The sequence below is a fragment of the Chrysochloris asiatica genome, unplaced genomic scaffold (genome assembly GCF_000296735.1).
Source record: "Chrysochloris asiatica unplaced genomic scaffold, ChrAsi1.0 scaffold00026, whole genome shotgun sequence".
Classification (NCBI taxonomy): domain Eukaryota; kingdom Metazoa; phylum Chordata; class Mammalia; order Afrosoricida; family Chrysochloridae; genus Chrysochloris; species Chrysochloris asiatica.
The window spans coordinates 7,151,152-7,168,942 of NW_006408544.1; the positions used below are offsets into that span (position 1 = coordinate 7,151,152).

Here is a 17,791-nt window from a genome sequence, read left to right on the forward strand (position 1 = left end):
GGTTTCAAACAACAGACCATTCTGTAGGCTAAGGAAACACCACTAACGCACCAACTTCATTTTATGATTCAAAGCTCACCATCTCCACAAAAACACTATTCCTTATTTCTGAGAAACCAGGGCAGGGAAGGAGTTATACTGAACAATTTTAGTATTTGTAAAAACATACACACTCTAGTTTTTCTTTTATTTTCAAGTTTTGGTATAGAAGTGTGCATTCATATATTAGTGCCACGTTCTCCCATCTGGCCTTAGACCAGCAATAAATTTTGTTTTAGTGGGAATAATTTGGTTTCTGAATATAATGCTTCTTTAGAGGGGAGAAGCTAGGGGCTGCTGAAGCCTAAATTACGTTGAAAGAATAAAGTATCTTCAGTTGAAGGTTTCCCTCAGTTGGTTTAGATTCTTTAAATAGAATTCCAAGCCTCCCCATTTTCCTTTGGTTATCTTTTTCACCAAATTCCATGCTACCACGGAACCAAAATAGCCTCTGTTTTTGGGGAGGGGGGAAGTGGGGAGTACACATGTATCCTAAGAGAGGCTGTGCCAAAACAAGACAGAATCTGGCAGAGCCATACCCATGATGCACTCTCAAAGACCAAAAGAAGACATGGACTCTTCAGCGGGTTCAAATAACCCCAACCCAAGCCTAATGTGTTCTGTTGAGGCTGCATGACTAAACAAAACAAAAACCCCAATAAAACAAACTGCAAAAACAACATCTGCTTCCAGCTTACTATGTTAGTGCAGCACACCACTGAGTCCCAGGGAACCCCATAACCCTTCTTTCCCACCCTGGTGGGCTGCTGCTCCATCTCCACTTCACATTCACATAATCATTTCTTGTGCAAAACAAGCAGTCTACGTAGAAAGAATGCCCTCATAGTCTAATAAAAACTGTAGAAAAGAATGCTTGAGAGCCACCTCTCTTCCCACCCCCTCTTTATCTGCAGAACGAGGGCATCTGTGCGTGGACAGGGTAGGTAAGCCTGACGTTGAGGGAGTCATTGTGCTGAACAAGGGATATCTGCTGGTAATGGAGCACCAACTCCTTCAGTGAGCTGTACAAGTTGTAAGGCTCTGCAAAGCCAAAGCCCCGAGCAGTGCTGTAGATCACACAGTGCTTCACTTCTCCATCGGCACTGCAAAGATATAACACAAAAATACCACAGGGAAAATGTTAAGAGAGAAAACAATAGATAAAGGAACTATATACATGACCAGAAGTCTGAAAGCAACTGTTAGCAAAGTGAGAAGTAAAAGCGTTTTCTAGATTAGACAAAACTTAATATGTCACATGCAAGTGCGTATTCCCAAACACCCAGATATAGTTATGGCCACAGAAATATCTTTTTACTTTCCACTAAGAGTCGGAGTCCTGGTGTGCAAGATCAGTATGAGCCACGTCAGCGGTTCAAGCTCACCAGCTGCTCCTTGGAAACTCTATACAGGGTTGCTATGAGTTGGGACTGACCCAACAGCGTTTAACAACAACAAAGAGTTGGTAGAAATCACTGAGTTCTGGAATTTCATTAGGTAAGAAGAATGCACTACAGAGGGCAGAACAAATCTAATTTCTTTAAGTGCATAATTCAAAATATTTTCATCACCCCCAGCTCAAAACACTACTTTCTCCTTAACAGTCACTTCCCATTTTTCCCTTGCCTCAGCCCACAGCAACCACTAATCTGTCTTTAGGGATCTGCCTATTCTGGACATTTCATATAAATGGAATCATACAATATATAGCCTTTTAATCTGGTTTCTTTCACTTAGCATGATATTTTCAAGGTTTGTTCATGCGGCATGTATCAGCACTTATTTCTTCTTATAGCTGAATAATATTCCATTGTAACATATAGGATAAGCACTAACCCATGATCAGTGGTTCAAACCCCCTCAGCTGTTCCTTGGAAATCCTTTATAGGGTAGCTATTGAATCAGAACCGACTCGATGGCACTGAGCAACAACATGGTTTATCAGATGTCCCATCTGCAGATGTGGTCATGAGGACAGTAAGCAACTCATCCAAAATCCAACCCTGTAAACTAAACATTTGTCTCCCTTCATTTTAAGAATTCTATTAGGCACTGCCCTATAAAACAGAACAGTGTCATTAGTATTTGCAATGTTTTTAGGATTATCTCCCCTTATGATCTTTTAATTTTGTGAACCAGTTTTAAACATCTTTGTCAACCTTGTTTGACTCACCACAATACATTGCAAGCGATTTCACAGACATTTTTAAGTGTTGTCACCGTTAAACTCCGTCAACTTTTTAAAAGTTTTACTGCTTCCTTTGCCTTTGCTTGCAACATAAGCCCTGAAATCCGAACATTACTGGTGGAGGCTTGAAGAAACCACATAAAAATAGATTTGTTGATTGCTGCATAATTTCCATCCCTTCCTTTCTTGACATTTATGTTGATTCCACTCATGTATTTTTTAGTTCTTTTATCCTTTTCCTTAAAAATTGAATAAGTTTGTGTTTTATAGAACTTAATTACAGCTTCCTTGATGGTCTTTTTCTCTTCGATTATTATTTTGAAAATGTCAAACTTTTCAGTCAGAGATAAATTGATCACTTATTTGTGAAGGGATAAGCTTTTTTAAAAAAACGGAAATAATTTTTTTTTATAAAACTTAGTGAATTTATGATTTTCCATTCTCAAAAACATGAACATCTCAAAAAAAGAGAAAACTATTAACATAATTATATGATAAAGTTAGCACACTTCTGAAAATTTTTAAGGAAGAAAACCTCATCAGAAGATTTTTGCTTTTGTACACACACTGAATGTGTTAAGTGAGTAAAAGCTTCTCTATTTTTGGGCAAAACATGAAATTTAGAAGGAAAGGATTTCAAGGAAATGAGAAATGCATTTAGAAAACTATAATAAAGTTATCACCATTTGTCAGTGTATCGTACTGTGGTGGCTTGTATGTTGCTTTCATATTGGAAGCTATACCACCAATATTAAAGTACCAACAGGGTCACCAATGGTGGACAGATTTCATCAGAGCTTCCAGACTAAGACAGACTAGAAAGGAAGAGAGGTGAACCACTTCGGAATGATTAGTCATTGAAAACCTTATGAACAGCAAGAGAACAATGTGTGCCAGAAGATGCATCCCTCGGGTTGGGAGGTACTCAATATATGACTGGGGAAGAGTTCCCTCTTCAAAGTAGAGTTGACTTTAATGATGTGGATGGAACAAAGCTTTCAAGATCTTCATTTGGAGATGGAGCACAACTCAAAATGAGAAGAGACACAGTTGCAAACATCAATTAATAATCAGAAAATAGAATGTACAAAGTATGGATCTAGAAAAATTGGTAATCGTCAAAAATGAAACGCATAAAAATGGACAAGAAATGGCCATTTTTAATCCAACAATCATATGGTTAACTATGCCATGAAGGACAAACTGAAGAGAAATGATGTCGCATTCATCATGAGAAAGAGCATTGCAAGACCTATCTTGAAGTTCAGTGCTATCTATGAGAGGATAATATTCATAGATTTACAAGGGAGACCAGTTAATACTATGATTAAGACTATTATTATTCAAATTTACACACCAAACACTAAGGCAATGATGATGAAATTGAAGAATTCTACCAACTTCTTTGTAGTCCTGGTGTGTCACTGCAGGATAAATTGGTGGTTGGTGGTTCAAACCTACCAGCAGCTCCTTGGAAACCCTGTACAGGGTCGCTATGAGTTGGAACCGACTCCACGGCACATAACCACCACTATATATATATACATTTTAAAAGATGCATTGAGGGTGATTGGAATGTGAAAGTTAGAATCTGAGAAGAAAGATTCATAGTTGGAAAATTTGGCTTTAGTGATAGAAATGATGCTGGAGACAGCATGATAGAATTTAGCAAGACTAACACTTACTCTCAGAAAAGACCTGTTTTCAACAACATAAACAATGACTATACACCTGGACCTCACCAAATGGAATACACAGGAGAATTGACTACATCTCTGGGAAGAGACCATGGAGAAGCTCAACATTATCAGCCAAAAACAAGGCCAGGGGCCAACTGTGGAACAGACCACCAATTTGCACATATGCAAGTTCAGGTCAAAACCGAAAAAAATTAAAACAAGTCCATGAGAGCTAAAATATGACCTTGAATATATCCCACCTGAATTTAGAAATCAATTCAAGAACAGATTTGATGAATTAGACACTAATGACCAAAGACTAGAAGAATTGTGGGATAATATCAAAAACATCATATAGGAAGAAAAACGAGAAAGAAAGAAAAGACTAAAATAGACATCAGAAGAAACTCTGAAACTTGCTTTCCAGTGTAGAGATACTTAAGCAAATGGAAGAAATGTGGAGGTAAAAGAGTTGAACAGAAAACTCCAAAGGGGAGCTCAAGAAGACAAAGTCAAATATTGTAATGAAATGTACCTGGAGTTAGAAGACCAAAAGGAAAACGTTCAGAATTTCTCAAGCTGAAAGAACTGAAGAAAAAATTCAAGCCTTGACTTGAAATATTGAAGGCTTCTATAGGAAAAATTTCAAGAGGTGTCAAATGGAGTCCTGGTGTGGTACTAAAGGATCAACACTGGATTGTAAGGTTGATTGAATCACAAGGTTGATGGTTCAGACTCACCAGCCATTCCTCGGAAACCCTATACAGGGTCAATATGAATCAGAACCAACTCAATGGTACATAACAAAAACAACATGGGCAAAATGGGAGTGCAGTAGTTTTGAAGGGTAAGCACTGGACAGTAAACCACAAGTTAGGTGGTCTGAGCCCACCAGCCACACTGCAAAAGAAAGATGAGACTTTCTGCCCCTTCAAAGATTTAGTCTCAGAAACCTATACAGGGTCACTACGAGTAAGAACTAACTCGATGGCACCTAACAACAACATGGGCAAAGTACTGAATGACACAGGAAGCATCAAAAGAAAATAGAAGGAATACACAGTCACTGTGCCAAAATGAACTGGTCAATATTCAAACATTTCAAGAGGTACCATATGATCAAGAACCAATGGAACTGAAGGAAAAGTCCAAACTACACCAAAGGCATTATTGAATAACAAGGCTCCAGGAATTGACGGAATACAAATAGGAATGTTTTAACAAACTGGACAGCACTGGAAGCATTCACTCATCTACACCAAAAATTTGGAAGACAGTTACCTGCCTAACCGATTGGAAGATATCCATATTTGTGCCCATTCCAAAGAAAGGTGACCAAATATAATACAGAATTCACCTAACAGTGTCACTAACATAACATACAAGTAAAATTTTGATGAAGATAATTTTAAAACAGTTATAGTAAAATATATACAGGAAGCTACCAGAAATTCAAGACAGATTCAGAAGCATTCATGGAAAAAGGGATTATCACTGCTAATGTCAGATGGATTTTGATTGAAAGCAGAGAATACTAGAAAGATGTTTACTTGTGCTTTATTGACTATGCAAAAGCATTTGACTATGTGGATCATGACAAACTATGGATAATATCACAAAGAATGGAATTCCGGACACTTAATTGTACTCCTGTAAAATCTGTACAAAGATCAAGAGGTAGTTGGAAGAAAACAAGGGAATTTAGGATAGTTTAAACTCACAAAAGGTATGTGCCAGGGTTGTAGCCTTTCATCATATTTATTCAATCTGCAGGAGTCCTAGTGTGGTACTGTAGGATAAGTACTGGACTACTAACTGCAAGGTTGGTGGTTAGAAACCACCAGCTGCTCCTTTGAAACACTTTACAGGGTCACTATGAGTCGGAACCAACTTGAAGGCACTTGACAACAACAACATTCAATCTGCATGCTGAGTTAATAATCCAAGAAACTGGATTATATGAAGAACATGTCATCAGGACTGGAAGAAGACTCATTAACAACCTGAGATATGCTTATGACAAAACCTTGCTTGATGGAAGCAAAGAGAACATAAAATACTAATCTGATGAAGATCAAAGATACAGCCTTCAGTATGGATTGATTGCACCTCAATGTAAAGAAAACAAAAATCTCACCATTGGACCAATGAAGAACATGATATATGGAGAAAGCACTGAAGTCAAAGATTTCATTTTGTTTGGATCCACTATCAACACTCATAGAAGCAGCCATCAAGAACTCAGACAAGAAACTGCATTAGGCAGATTTGCTACACAAGACCTCTTTGAAGTGTTAAAGAGCAAAGATGTCAATTTGAGGACTAAGGTGCACCTGACCCAAGCCATGGTATTTTTAATCACTTCATATACTTGTGAAAGTTAGCAAATGAATAAGGAAGACTGTAGAAGAGTCCATGCATTTGAATTACGGTGTTTGTGAAGAATATCGAATACCATGGATTGCCAGAAAAACAAACAATTCTGTCTTGGAAGGAGTACAGCCAGAGTGCTCCTCAGAAGCGAAGATGACAAGACTTCATCTCTCGTATTTTGGACATATGGCCTGGTAAAGTGGAGAGTTAGAGATAAAGAAGAAGACCCCAAAAGAGATGAACTGACAAAACAGTAGCAACAACGGACTCAAACAATAATTGTGAGGGTAGCACAGGACTAGGCAGTGTTTCATTATTGAGCATAGGGCCACAATGAGTTGGAACTGACACATTTGGTACCTACCAACAACTAACATCAAAATTACAAGTACCTAAAGCAAAAACTAAAAATTAAAGATGAGGAGAGTAAAACCTCTCAAGACAAGGTCAGCAATTCAAAATTACCAGCGGTTTCGTGGGAGAAAGATGAGGCTTTCTGCTCCCATAAAGATTTACAGCCTTGGAAACCCTATGCCAAGTCACTATAAGTTGGAACAGACTCCATGGCACACCACAACCATATATTCACCACTATGTGTTGGAACTGACTCAACGGCACTTAACAACAACAACAGCAACAATGTATCTATCTGGACACCTGGTATGGTGCTGTAGGATCAGTACTGGACTGCAAACTGGTCGGCAGTTCAAACCCACCACAGCTGCTCCTCTGAAATCCTATAACAGGGTCGATATGAATTGGAATCAATTCAATGGCATTTAAAAACATGTACCTATCTACTACTTGGCTGGAAATTGGGCCAAAAGGGTGAGTTCTAGTCCAGACATGAAGGGTGGTCAACAGTCATAGTCTCAGTTTCCTCCAGTCTCTTTCAAACCAGTAAGCTTTTGAGTTTTGTTCCACATTTTCTCCCACTCTATCTGGGACCACCTAATGTGATCTCTTTCAGAGCAGATGTTAATGGTAGTAGCTAGGCACGATCTGGGTCTTCTGGTCACAGATCATGGTGACTGATGTTCACATGTCCATTGGACTAGCTGATTCCAGGCATCTTCAAATTTCCATCACTCTTTCTTTCATACAAGGGGAGACCAGTAGTTGTACCTTAGATGGCTGATCCTGAGCTTTTAACATCTCTGAGCTTTTCTTTGTGGAAAGTTTTAAAATAATTATTCAATTTCTTTACTTGTTATATTTCAATTCAGATCTTGAGTCAGTTTTGTAATTCATCTCTTCCGAGAAATTTGTTCAATTTAAGTTACATAACTTGTTGCCATACATAGTATTCCCTATTCTCCTTTTTACTTTTGTAACACTGTCCCTTTATTTATCCTGATTTTAACCATTAGAGATTTCTCTCATTTTTTAATTGATCAGTCTGTTTGTCAATTATATTGATTTTTCCCCAAAGTTTAGTTACATTGATGTTCTCTGTTTTTCTATTCTCTATTTCATTCATTTCCACTCTGATATTTGTTATTTCTTTCATTCTGCTTGCTTTGGGGTCAGTTGTTCTTTTCCTAGGTTTTTTAAGGTGATTTGAAATTTCTATTTTTAACACAGGAGTTTATAGCTATCAATTTCCCTCTAGTTGCATTCCATATATTTTAGTTTGTTATGTCCCTATTTTAATTCAAAGTATTTTCTCATGTTCCTTGTTCCTTTTCACCCATTGATGATTAGAAGTGTGTTGTTTAATTTGCACATATTTCTGGAATTTACAAATTTTCTGCTACTGGTTTCTTGGTGTAGCACTGTGGGTTAATACACAGGACTGCAAAGTCGGTTTGAACCTCAAGGTCGGTGGTTCAACCTCACCAGTTGCTCCTCGGAAACCCTATACAGAGTCACTATGGGTTGGAACCGACTCGACAGCACTTAACAACAACAAAATTGATTTCTAATTTTTTTCCACTGTGTTTGCAGAACACAATTTGTGGAATTACAGTGCAACTAATTTACTGAGATTTGTCTTAAGGCCTAACCCTACATGTTGTTGTTGTTAGGTGCTGTCTAGTCATAGTGACCCTATCCACAACAGAATGAAATATTGACCAGTCTTGTGCCAAATTCACAATTGTTGCTACACTTGAGCCCACTGCTGTTTTCACTGTGCCAGTCTGTCTTGTTGGGGTCTTCATCTTTTTCACTGACCCTTCACTTTACCAAGCCTGATGCCCTTTCTCCAGGAAGTGGTCCCTCCTAATAATATGTCTGAAGTATGAGAGACTAAGTCTGGCTATCCTGACTTCCAAGGAGCATTCTGTCTGTACTTCTTCCAATACAGATTGTTTTGTTCTTTTGGCAGTCCATGGTACACTTAATATTCTCCTCCAACACTGTAAAATGCATCAATTCTTCTGTGGTCTTCCTTATTCACTGTCCAACTTTCACAGGCATATGAGGTTAGCTTGGGTCCAGCACACTTTAGTCTTCAAACTGCTATCTTTGCTCTTCAACACTTTGGAGAGGTCTTGTGCAGCAGATCTGTCAAATGCAATATGTTGTTTGATTTCTTGACTGCTGCTTCCATGAGTGTTGATGGTGGATCATAGCAAAATGATACCATTTATAATGATGTCATTTATTGGTCCAGTGGTGAGGATTTGTTTTCTTTACATTGAGGTGCAACCCATACCGAAGGCTGTATATAGTCTTTGATCTTCATCAGTATTTTAAGTCCTCTTTGCTTCTAGCAAGCAAGGTTATAACATCTGCATCTCTCAGGTTGTTAATGAATCTTTTTCCAATCCTGATGCCACGTTCTTCACATAATTCAGTTTCTCTGATTATTTTTGCTCAGCATACAGATTGAATAAGTATATTGAAAGAATACAACCCTGGTACACACATTTCTTGATATTAAACCAACAGTTGTTCTGTTCAAACAACTGCCTCTTGGTCTATGTACAGGTTCCTCATGAGCACAATTAAGTTTTCCAGAATACTCATTATCTACAATGTTTTCCAGAGCTTGTCATTAGTGTCTAATTCATCAAATCTGTTCTTGAAATGATCTCTAAATTCAGGTGGGATATATTCAAGGTCATATTTTGCCCATACCTTGTTTTGATACGGAGCTTTTCCACCATCTCTTTCTACAGATGTAGTCATTTGGTTTCTGTGTATTCCATCTGGTGAGGTCCATGTGTTTTATGTTGTTAAAAAAAAGTCTTTTCAATGAAGAAAGCATTGATCTGGCAAAATTTTATTATATAATTTCCAGCATTGTTTCTAGCACCAAGGCCATATTTTCCAACTACTGATCCTTCCTCTTTGTTTCCAATCAACAGTAATTATCAGTACATCTTGATTACATGTTTGATTGACTTTGAATTGAAGACATTGGTAGAATTCTTCACATTCATCATCACTGGCTTTAGTGGTTGTTGCATAAATATAAACAGTCGTGGTATTGACTGGTCTTCCTTATAGGCGTGCGGATATTATCCTATCACAGACAGCATTATACTTCAAGAGCGATCTTGATACTCTTTTTGATGATGAATGTGACACCATTTCTCCTCAATTTGTCATTCCTGGCATAGTAAACCATGTGATTGTCAGATTTAAAAAGGCCACTATAGTCTACACTATATATTTCATGTGCACTTGGGAAGATTGTTCTATAGGTGGCTTTTAGGTCTACTATTTTACATTTTATAACGTTGTTCAACTCTTCTATTTCCTGTCTAGTTGTTATACCCCTAATCAAATTTCTTATCCCAAAGAGCAACTTCAGTAAATATCACAGATGCTCACTACCTGCTTTCTCAAGGAGAACACATTCATTGCTGGCTGCAGGTCTGTAGCCATAAAAAGCTCTGAAATTAAATAACTTCTAAGGCTCCCTTTTGATGTCATTAATAGAAATTAAAATGGAAAAACATATGAATCCCAGCCCTGACCACTTACTGTATGATCAATTTAATTTTACTGTGAGTGTCTCATAACAACTAAATTTATTCATATTCCTACTTCAACAAATATTCTAAGTATATAGAGAGGTCTATGTAGGCAGGATTCCTGTAGCCAGAGTGGCTGGCAAACAAGTTAGATTTTCCTGATGCCAGCCTCTCTTACTTCTAACCATCCTCAAAATTGTCTCCCGTACCTACTTTTAACATGATGTACAAATGGTAGTTGGTTTTCTTAGGCAAGGGATGTCCACACTACTGTGGATTTGAGTTTGGTCAAGTGTGTGGTTAAAAGAAGGAGAATAAATATGCAGCTGACTCAATTATTCAAACCACTCCTTGTTTCCCCAGGGATTGACTGAGCTGTTGAGAAACACCTTCCACCAGTCAAGTCCTTAACTGGCAGGCTGCTACCTGAAAACCTGAGGAATCAATGTATTGGCCTTGCTGCCTTCCTCTAGTTTTTTTTTTTTTTTTTCTTTTTCTTGTTCTTAAAAGATCCCAAATCCTGTTTAAAAGTTAAAATTCTCTCTTGTTATTTCTACTCAGTTAATATGAAAAGCCCAGGCTAAAGAAATGTTTCAAGTAGTTCTATATTTGATATCTGAGGCATGGTTAGTTGTCCAGGATTTTAATTCCCATTAAAAGGATTTTTCCAAAATCACAAGATATATCATCTTAAAAAACATATCCACATTTTCTATCACTACCTCACTAACATATTATTTAATTTAAAATTTTAGATAGAGGTTTTCTTCTATTTAATCAAGCCTCCTCTAATCTGACAAGGGAGACCAAGATGTGCATGCAGATCAATTCCAGATCTCACATTAATCAAAAGTACCCCAGTTATTTTCCAACATTATTTCTCCTAAAGCAACCAATTCTCATCTTTGCACAAATACTAATGGCTCAAGCCATTATTGTATTTTAATTAATTTGATCTAAATTTTATGAGAGGTTGTTTTTCAGTTAATCAATGCAGAAGTTTTCAAAAGGTCATATCCCAAGAGAAGACTTACACCACAGAGCAAGCATAGCATCCCTTCTTGCTACTCTCTCGAATTAAGAATGCACCATCAGGTTTTCCATAAAGCAAGTCCTCTGCTTGTATTCTATTGATATCCTCAACAAACCAGGTTTTCTCATCATAATGGGGCAGGTTTTCATCTTCCTCATTTATAAAGTAAGTCCTAAAAATTAATGTTAAAAGGTAATTTTAACAATCAATTTACTTATTTCTAAAAACAAATTCATAAACAAAACTCACTTCTAAATCTTTTACCCCAAAAGGACAAAGTGAAATTGTTTTGAGTTGGGTTTTGTTTTTAAAGAGTTTCACAACTAGTTATAATGCAGGAAATAATGAATTTACATGTCCCATTCAATAAACTGAAATATGAATAAATGCCAGTGTGCTGGTACATACAGGTTTTATGCGACTGAATATAAACTCAGAACTCAGAGCCTATAGGGCACTCTTCAAACAATTCAGTTTAAAACAGATGCAAAGTTCTAATTTTATATTCTCAAGTGACAATAAGAACTAATATTTAGCATATATAAATAAGGCCCATGTCTTACACTGGGAACAAAGCCCTCTTGCAAAAAGGTAGCGGACACTTACTCATCAGCATCCTCATTCTTGATTCCCAGCCAGGTATTCAGACGCTTCTGTCTCACTCCTTTGTGATTGAGCCATCTGCCAGAAGGAAGACATCAGTGTCAATATTCGTGAAAACTCTGCCTGGAAAAAGTAGACGTAACACAAGAGCAAACCAACCTCCCAGAGTCCAGGAGCCTCTTTTCTCCCCAAACTCACAAAGAATGGCCAGAAATTTCCCTAAATTAGTCTCTCCACTAATTTTCCTTCAATTAATATCATTTTGAATTAATCTCTTCTGTGAAAGGAATATGGAGAGCTACCTGAAATTAGGCACCTCTCTTACTTTTCACTTCCTTTTAAATAATGTTTTATTACCACAAGTGCACATATCCTTGCAGTCATATATATTGGGTCTCCTGTTTCTGAAATTTCATGAGTGATCATGGTGCCTTTTCACAAACAGGCAATCTCCACTAAACCAAAGAAGCCTACTGCTGTATGGCCTATGGCATTGAATTTAACAGTTGAAAACAAATACCCAAAGTTAATTTTTGCACCTAAGCAAGCCACAGGAGTCCTGGTTGTGGTGTTGTGGGCTAATGAGTCAGACTGCAAAGTCGTTTGAACTGCAAGGCTGGTGGTTCAAGCTTACCAGCTGCTCCTTGGAAACCCTACACAGGGTCGCTGTGGGTCGGAATCAACTTGATGGCACCCAACAACAAGCAAGCCACAAGAAATTCTAGGTGACAATTTGAGTCCTTAATATTGCTTTTACTTCACTGTCACACAAATCACAGTACTTAAAAGCTACTCCTGGTGTATTTCTGTAGGATCAGAACTGGACTGCTAATCACAAGGTTAGTGGTTCAAATCACAAGGTTAGTGGTTCAAACCTACCAGCTTCTCCTCAGAAACCCTATACAGCATTGCTATGAGTCAGAACTGAATTAATGGCACTTAACAACATTACCACTACTTACATTTTACATGTAACATCATATAAACCATCACCCTGTATACCTTTGAGATAGTTAATGGTCTAAAATTAGAGTGAAATATAGAAAACTTTCATTTATCACCATCCCCAAACCAAGGTTTCTGAGAATTTAGGCCTCATATCACAAATATTATCTCCTCAAGGATTCCCGATTGTCTCAACTAAGGCCACCTCCCAAATATCCTCTACACTTTATAATTTTCATTTACATCTCTGTGTCTGAAATTATTTGATACTTTTACTTCTTTGTCTCCCTCCATTAATGTACAAACTGTTTTAAAGAAAGGAATCTTTCCTGTTTATGGCCATTGTCAGTTTGTTATACTGTGGTGGCTTGCGTGTTGCTGTGATTCTGGAAGCTATGCCACCGCTATCTTAAATACCAGCAGGGCCATCAATGGTGCATAGGTTTCAGATGAAGCTTCCAGATGAAGACAGACTAGGAAGAAGGAGAGGTGGACTACTTCCTAATATTTAGTCACTGAAAACATAATGAATAGTACCAGAGTACTGTCACATATAGTGCCAGAAGATGAGCCCCTCGGGTTGGAAGGCACTCAAAATGCAACTGGGGAAGAGCTGCCTCCTCAATGTAGAGTTGACCGTAATGACATACTTGTTGATGGGGCATAACTCAAAGTGAACAGAAAAAGTTGTAAACATCTACTAATAATTGGAAAATGGAATGTACAAAGTATGAATCTAGGAAAACTGGATTCACATATAAAGTACAACACTGTCTGTGATAGTATAATTTCCATACACCTACAAGGAAGACCAGTTAATACCACTATTATTCAAATTTATGCACCAACCACTAAAACCAGTGATTATGAAATTGAAGAATTCTACCAACTTCAGTCTGCAACTGATTAAACATGCAATCAACATGTACTGATACTTGTGATTGGAATGCAAAGGCTGGAAACAAAGAGGAAGGATCAGTAGTTGGAAAATATGCCTTTTGTGATAGAAACAATGCTGGAAATCACATGATAGAATTCTGCAAGACCAATGATTCTTTATTGCAAATACCATTTTTAAATAGCGTAACAGATGACTATACACACAGAGCTCACCAGATGGAATACACAGAAATCAGATTTACTACAATTGTGGAAAGAGACGGTAGAAAAGCTCCAAGACCAGGGACAGACTGTGGAACAGACTATCAATTGCTCATATGCAAGTTCAGTCTGAAGATGAAGGAAATTATAATAAGTCCACAAGAGCCAAAATATAACCTTGAATATATCCTACCTGAATTTAGAGATCACTTCAAGAACAGATTTGATGCATTAGACACTAAAGATTGAAGACCAGAAAATTTGTGGGATGACATCAAGAACATAATCAAGGAAGAAAACAAAAGGTCATGAAGAGGACAAGAAAGAAGGAAAAGACTAGCATGGATGTCGGAAGAGACTCTGAAACTTGCTTTCCAGTGTAGTGATACTAAAGCAAATGGAAGATAAGAAGGTAAAAGAGCTGCATTAAAAATTTCAAAAGGCAGCTCGAGAACACAAAGTCAGATATTATAATGAAATATGCAAAGACCTGGAATTAGAAAACCAAAAGGGAAGAACCCGTTCAGCGCTTCTCAAACTGATGCAGCACTGGAGGCGCTCACTGATCTATGCAAAGAAATCTGGATAACTACCTGGCCAACTGACTGGAAGAGATCCATATTTGTGACCATTCCAGAGAGGTGACCCAACGGAATGAGGAAATCATCATACAATATCATTAATATCACATGAAAGTAACATTTTGCTAAAGATAATTAAAAAATGGCTACAACTACACATTGACAGAGAACTTGCAGAGGTTCAAGTTAGATTAAGACAAGGATATGGAATGAGCGATATCACTGCTGATGGCAGCTGAAAGCAGCAAATACCAGAAAGATGTTTAGCATTGTTTTACTGACTACACAAAGGCTTTCGATTGTATGGCTCATGACAAGCTACGGACAACATTGTGGAGAATGAGTATTCTGGAACACTTAACTGTGCTCATGAAGAACCTGCACATAGACCAAGAGGCAGTTGTTTGAACAGAACAAGGTAATACAGACCAAATGGTTTAAAATTAGGAAAGATGTGTGACAGGGTTCGGTTCTTTCACCATGCTTATTCAATTATTCAAATATATTTGAATGCTTATTCAAAATATATGCTGAGCAAATAATCCAAGAAGCTGAATTAGATAAAGAAAAATGTGGCATCAGGACTGGAGGATGACTCAATAACAACCTGTGACATGCAGATGATACAACCTTGCTTGCTGAAAGCCAAGAGGATTAAATTATGAAGATCAAAAACCATAGCCTTTTTATGGGTTGGATCTCAATGTAAAGAAAACAAAAATCCTTACTACTGACCAACAAGCAACATCCATATAAAGGGAGAGAAGACTGAAGTTGTCCAAAACTTCATTTTGCTCTGATACACCATCAACATTCATGTTTTGTAAAGTGGAGGGCTGGGGGAAAGAGGAAGACCACCAATGAGATGGACTGGCACAGTGGCAGCAGCAATGGACTCAAACGAAGCAATGATTGTGAAGTTGGCAAAGGACTGGTCAGTGTTTCATTCTGTTGTGCACAGGGTCAATATGAGTCAGTATCAAATCTATGGCACAATAACAATAACAACAACAATAACAAAATATTTGCTAACTGTCTACATTTAACAAAATCTTCCCAACTATGAAGTATCTCTCTCTGACCCCAAGGATACTAGAGAACTTGGCATGACACCTATTTTAAAGTTCTTGTAGATAGATCCCACAGCCTTTCTTAATTAGGCCTGTCCTTCAATTAACCTGGATCTCATATTTTACTTTTAGTGAAGGTGGAAGACAGTTAGCACATGAGCTTTCACAGAACTTATCCCCTCCTACACCATAATTTCTCTTATCAAGATACTTTTGTCACCCAAAGTTTTCTATCTTTAAAGAAACTGCTCTTTTATTAAAGAGAAAGGGACAGTAAGTAAAAGAATTGAAATTATCAAACTGCACTACATTTTCTTAAGTCCCCATTTTCTTTTAACCATCAAACTCTTTAAATGGAACCTCTTTCTGCCACAGAGAATGTTAGGACACCGTAAAAGGGAAGGCCAAGAGAAAGAAAAAATGGTTTTTGTCTACCCCACTTAATACAGTGAAACCTGTGAGACCCAAAACTTCACAGGACTATATTGCTTTTTGGTGTCTCACAAGTTTTCCACCTTTGACAGGGTGCAGTCTTAGCACTTTCATAACACTCATTTTAGTGGAACATACTTTACTTTTCCTTCTCTGTCGGGTTTTATCTTACACAGAGACGTCTTATTGTAATAGTGTCTACCTTCTGAAATAGTCAACTGTTTTAAGTCCATTTGAAAGATTTCTACATAGTTCTGAGTTCTTAACTTCTAAGAGCAATACCAGGAATTGGCTAGCTTTTAAAAATTATTCTGAAAGAGCTCAATGAGCATAGTAAATATGCTGATTCATATTTAACTTACTTTTAATGAGTAATGTCCAGATCACATGTAAAGGTATTACATTCTAGAGAAACCAATATGAAGCAAGTATCAAAAGATGAGATAACCAGTTCTAATTCTATTACTAACTAATTATGTGGTCTTGGACCAGCCTCTCTTTATGTCTGTTTTCTCTTTCAGGAAATAGGAAAAATACTACTCCTAAACCTTACACTGGAGTCCTGGTGTGGTGCTGTGGGCTAATGCATCAGACCTAACCTGCAAAGGTGGTGATTCCAGCTCACCAGTTGCTCCTTGGAAACCCTATACAGGGTCACTATGAGTCGGAATCTACTCAACAGCACTTAACAACAACAACAAAGCTTACACTAAAGGTTACCTTAAAAAAGAAGAAAAAAGCTGGTTTGGCATGTCCTTTCTTAGACTGCTTCAGCAAGTGGGGAAAAAAATTGTAATAAATTTTATGCCCTTTCTAAAGGTCTTAGTTGACCTTACAACCCACTTAAAAGAAAAGAAAATGAAAAAAAAAACACAAACAGTTGTGCAGTTAGTTCATTCTGACTCATGGTAACCCCATGTGTATTACAGAAGAACTTAAGGGTTTTCAAATGCTGGTTTTTCAGAAGTATGTTGTCAGGGTTTCCTTCCAAGGCACCTCTGGGTGGACCTGAACTTCCAACTTTTGATTAGCAGCTAAACATTTTAACCATTTATACAACCTAAGGACTCCTATAACCCAACTTCTACCCTCTAAGAAAGAGCTGATGTTTCTGTCCAAGAGAAGAGGGTTATGCTTGGCAGTCCTTGAGAGAGAGGGATAGTAGCAGGCCTAGAAAATAGTTGAAGTTTCCTGGTTGTTGTTGTTAGATGCCATAAAGTCGGTACTGACTCATAGAGGACCTATGCATAACAGAATGAAACACTGCCCAACCCTGGGCCAACCTCACAATTGTTGCCATGCTTGAGCTCATTGATGCTGCCACTTTACCAATCCATCTTACTGGGGATCTTCCTTTTTTCTCTGACCATCCACCTTACCGAACATGATATCCTTCTCCAGTGACTGGTCCCTCCTGCCAATGTGTCCAAGAAAGGTTTGGCCATCCTGGCTTCCAAGGAGCAATCTGGCTACACTTCTTCCAACACAGATCTGTTGGTTCTTTTGGTTGCCCATGGCACTTTCAATATCTCCTCCAACACCATAACTCAAAACCATCAATTCTTCTACGGTCTTCCTTATTCACTGTCCAGCTTTCACATGCATATAAGGTTATTAAAAATACCACGGCTTGGGTCAGTCACACCTTAGTCCTCAAGCTGACATCTTTGCTCTTCAACACTTTTTTAAAAAGGTCTTGTGCAGCAGATTTGCTTAATGCAACATGTCATCTGATCTCTTGACTGCTGCTTCCGTGAGTGTTGACAGTTGATCCAAGAAGAATGAAGTCCTTGACAACTTCAATCTTTTCTCCATTGATA

General features: G+C 37.8%; 1 protein-coding gene across 3 annotated transcripts in view; it reads right to left on the reverse strand.

The window, feature by feature from the left end:
• Window positions 1-943: 943 nt before the first annotated feature.
• PIK3R3 (phosphoinositide-3-kinase, regulatory subunit 3 (gamma)) overlaps window positions 944-17,791 on the reverse strand; it is a 293,821-nt gene continuing 276,973 nt past the window's right edge. For all 3 annotated transcript variants that reach the window (XM_006839711.1, XM_006839713.1, XM_006839712.1), the window contains 3 exons: window positions 11,846-11,920; window positions 11,241-11,411; window positions 944-1,142 (listed from right to left, as the gene is read on the reverse strand). In XM_006839711.1, coding sequence (XP_006839774.1) covers window positions 944-1,142; window positions 11,241-11,411; window positions 11,846-11,920 — 445 coding nt within the window. The remainder of the gene's footprint in view (window positions 1,143-11,240; window positions 11,412-11,845; window positions 11,921-17,791) is intronic.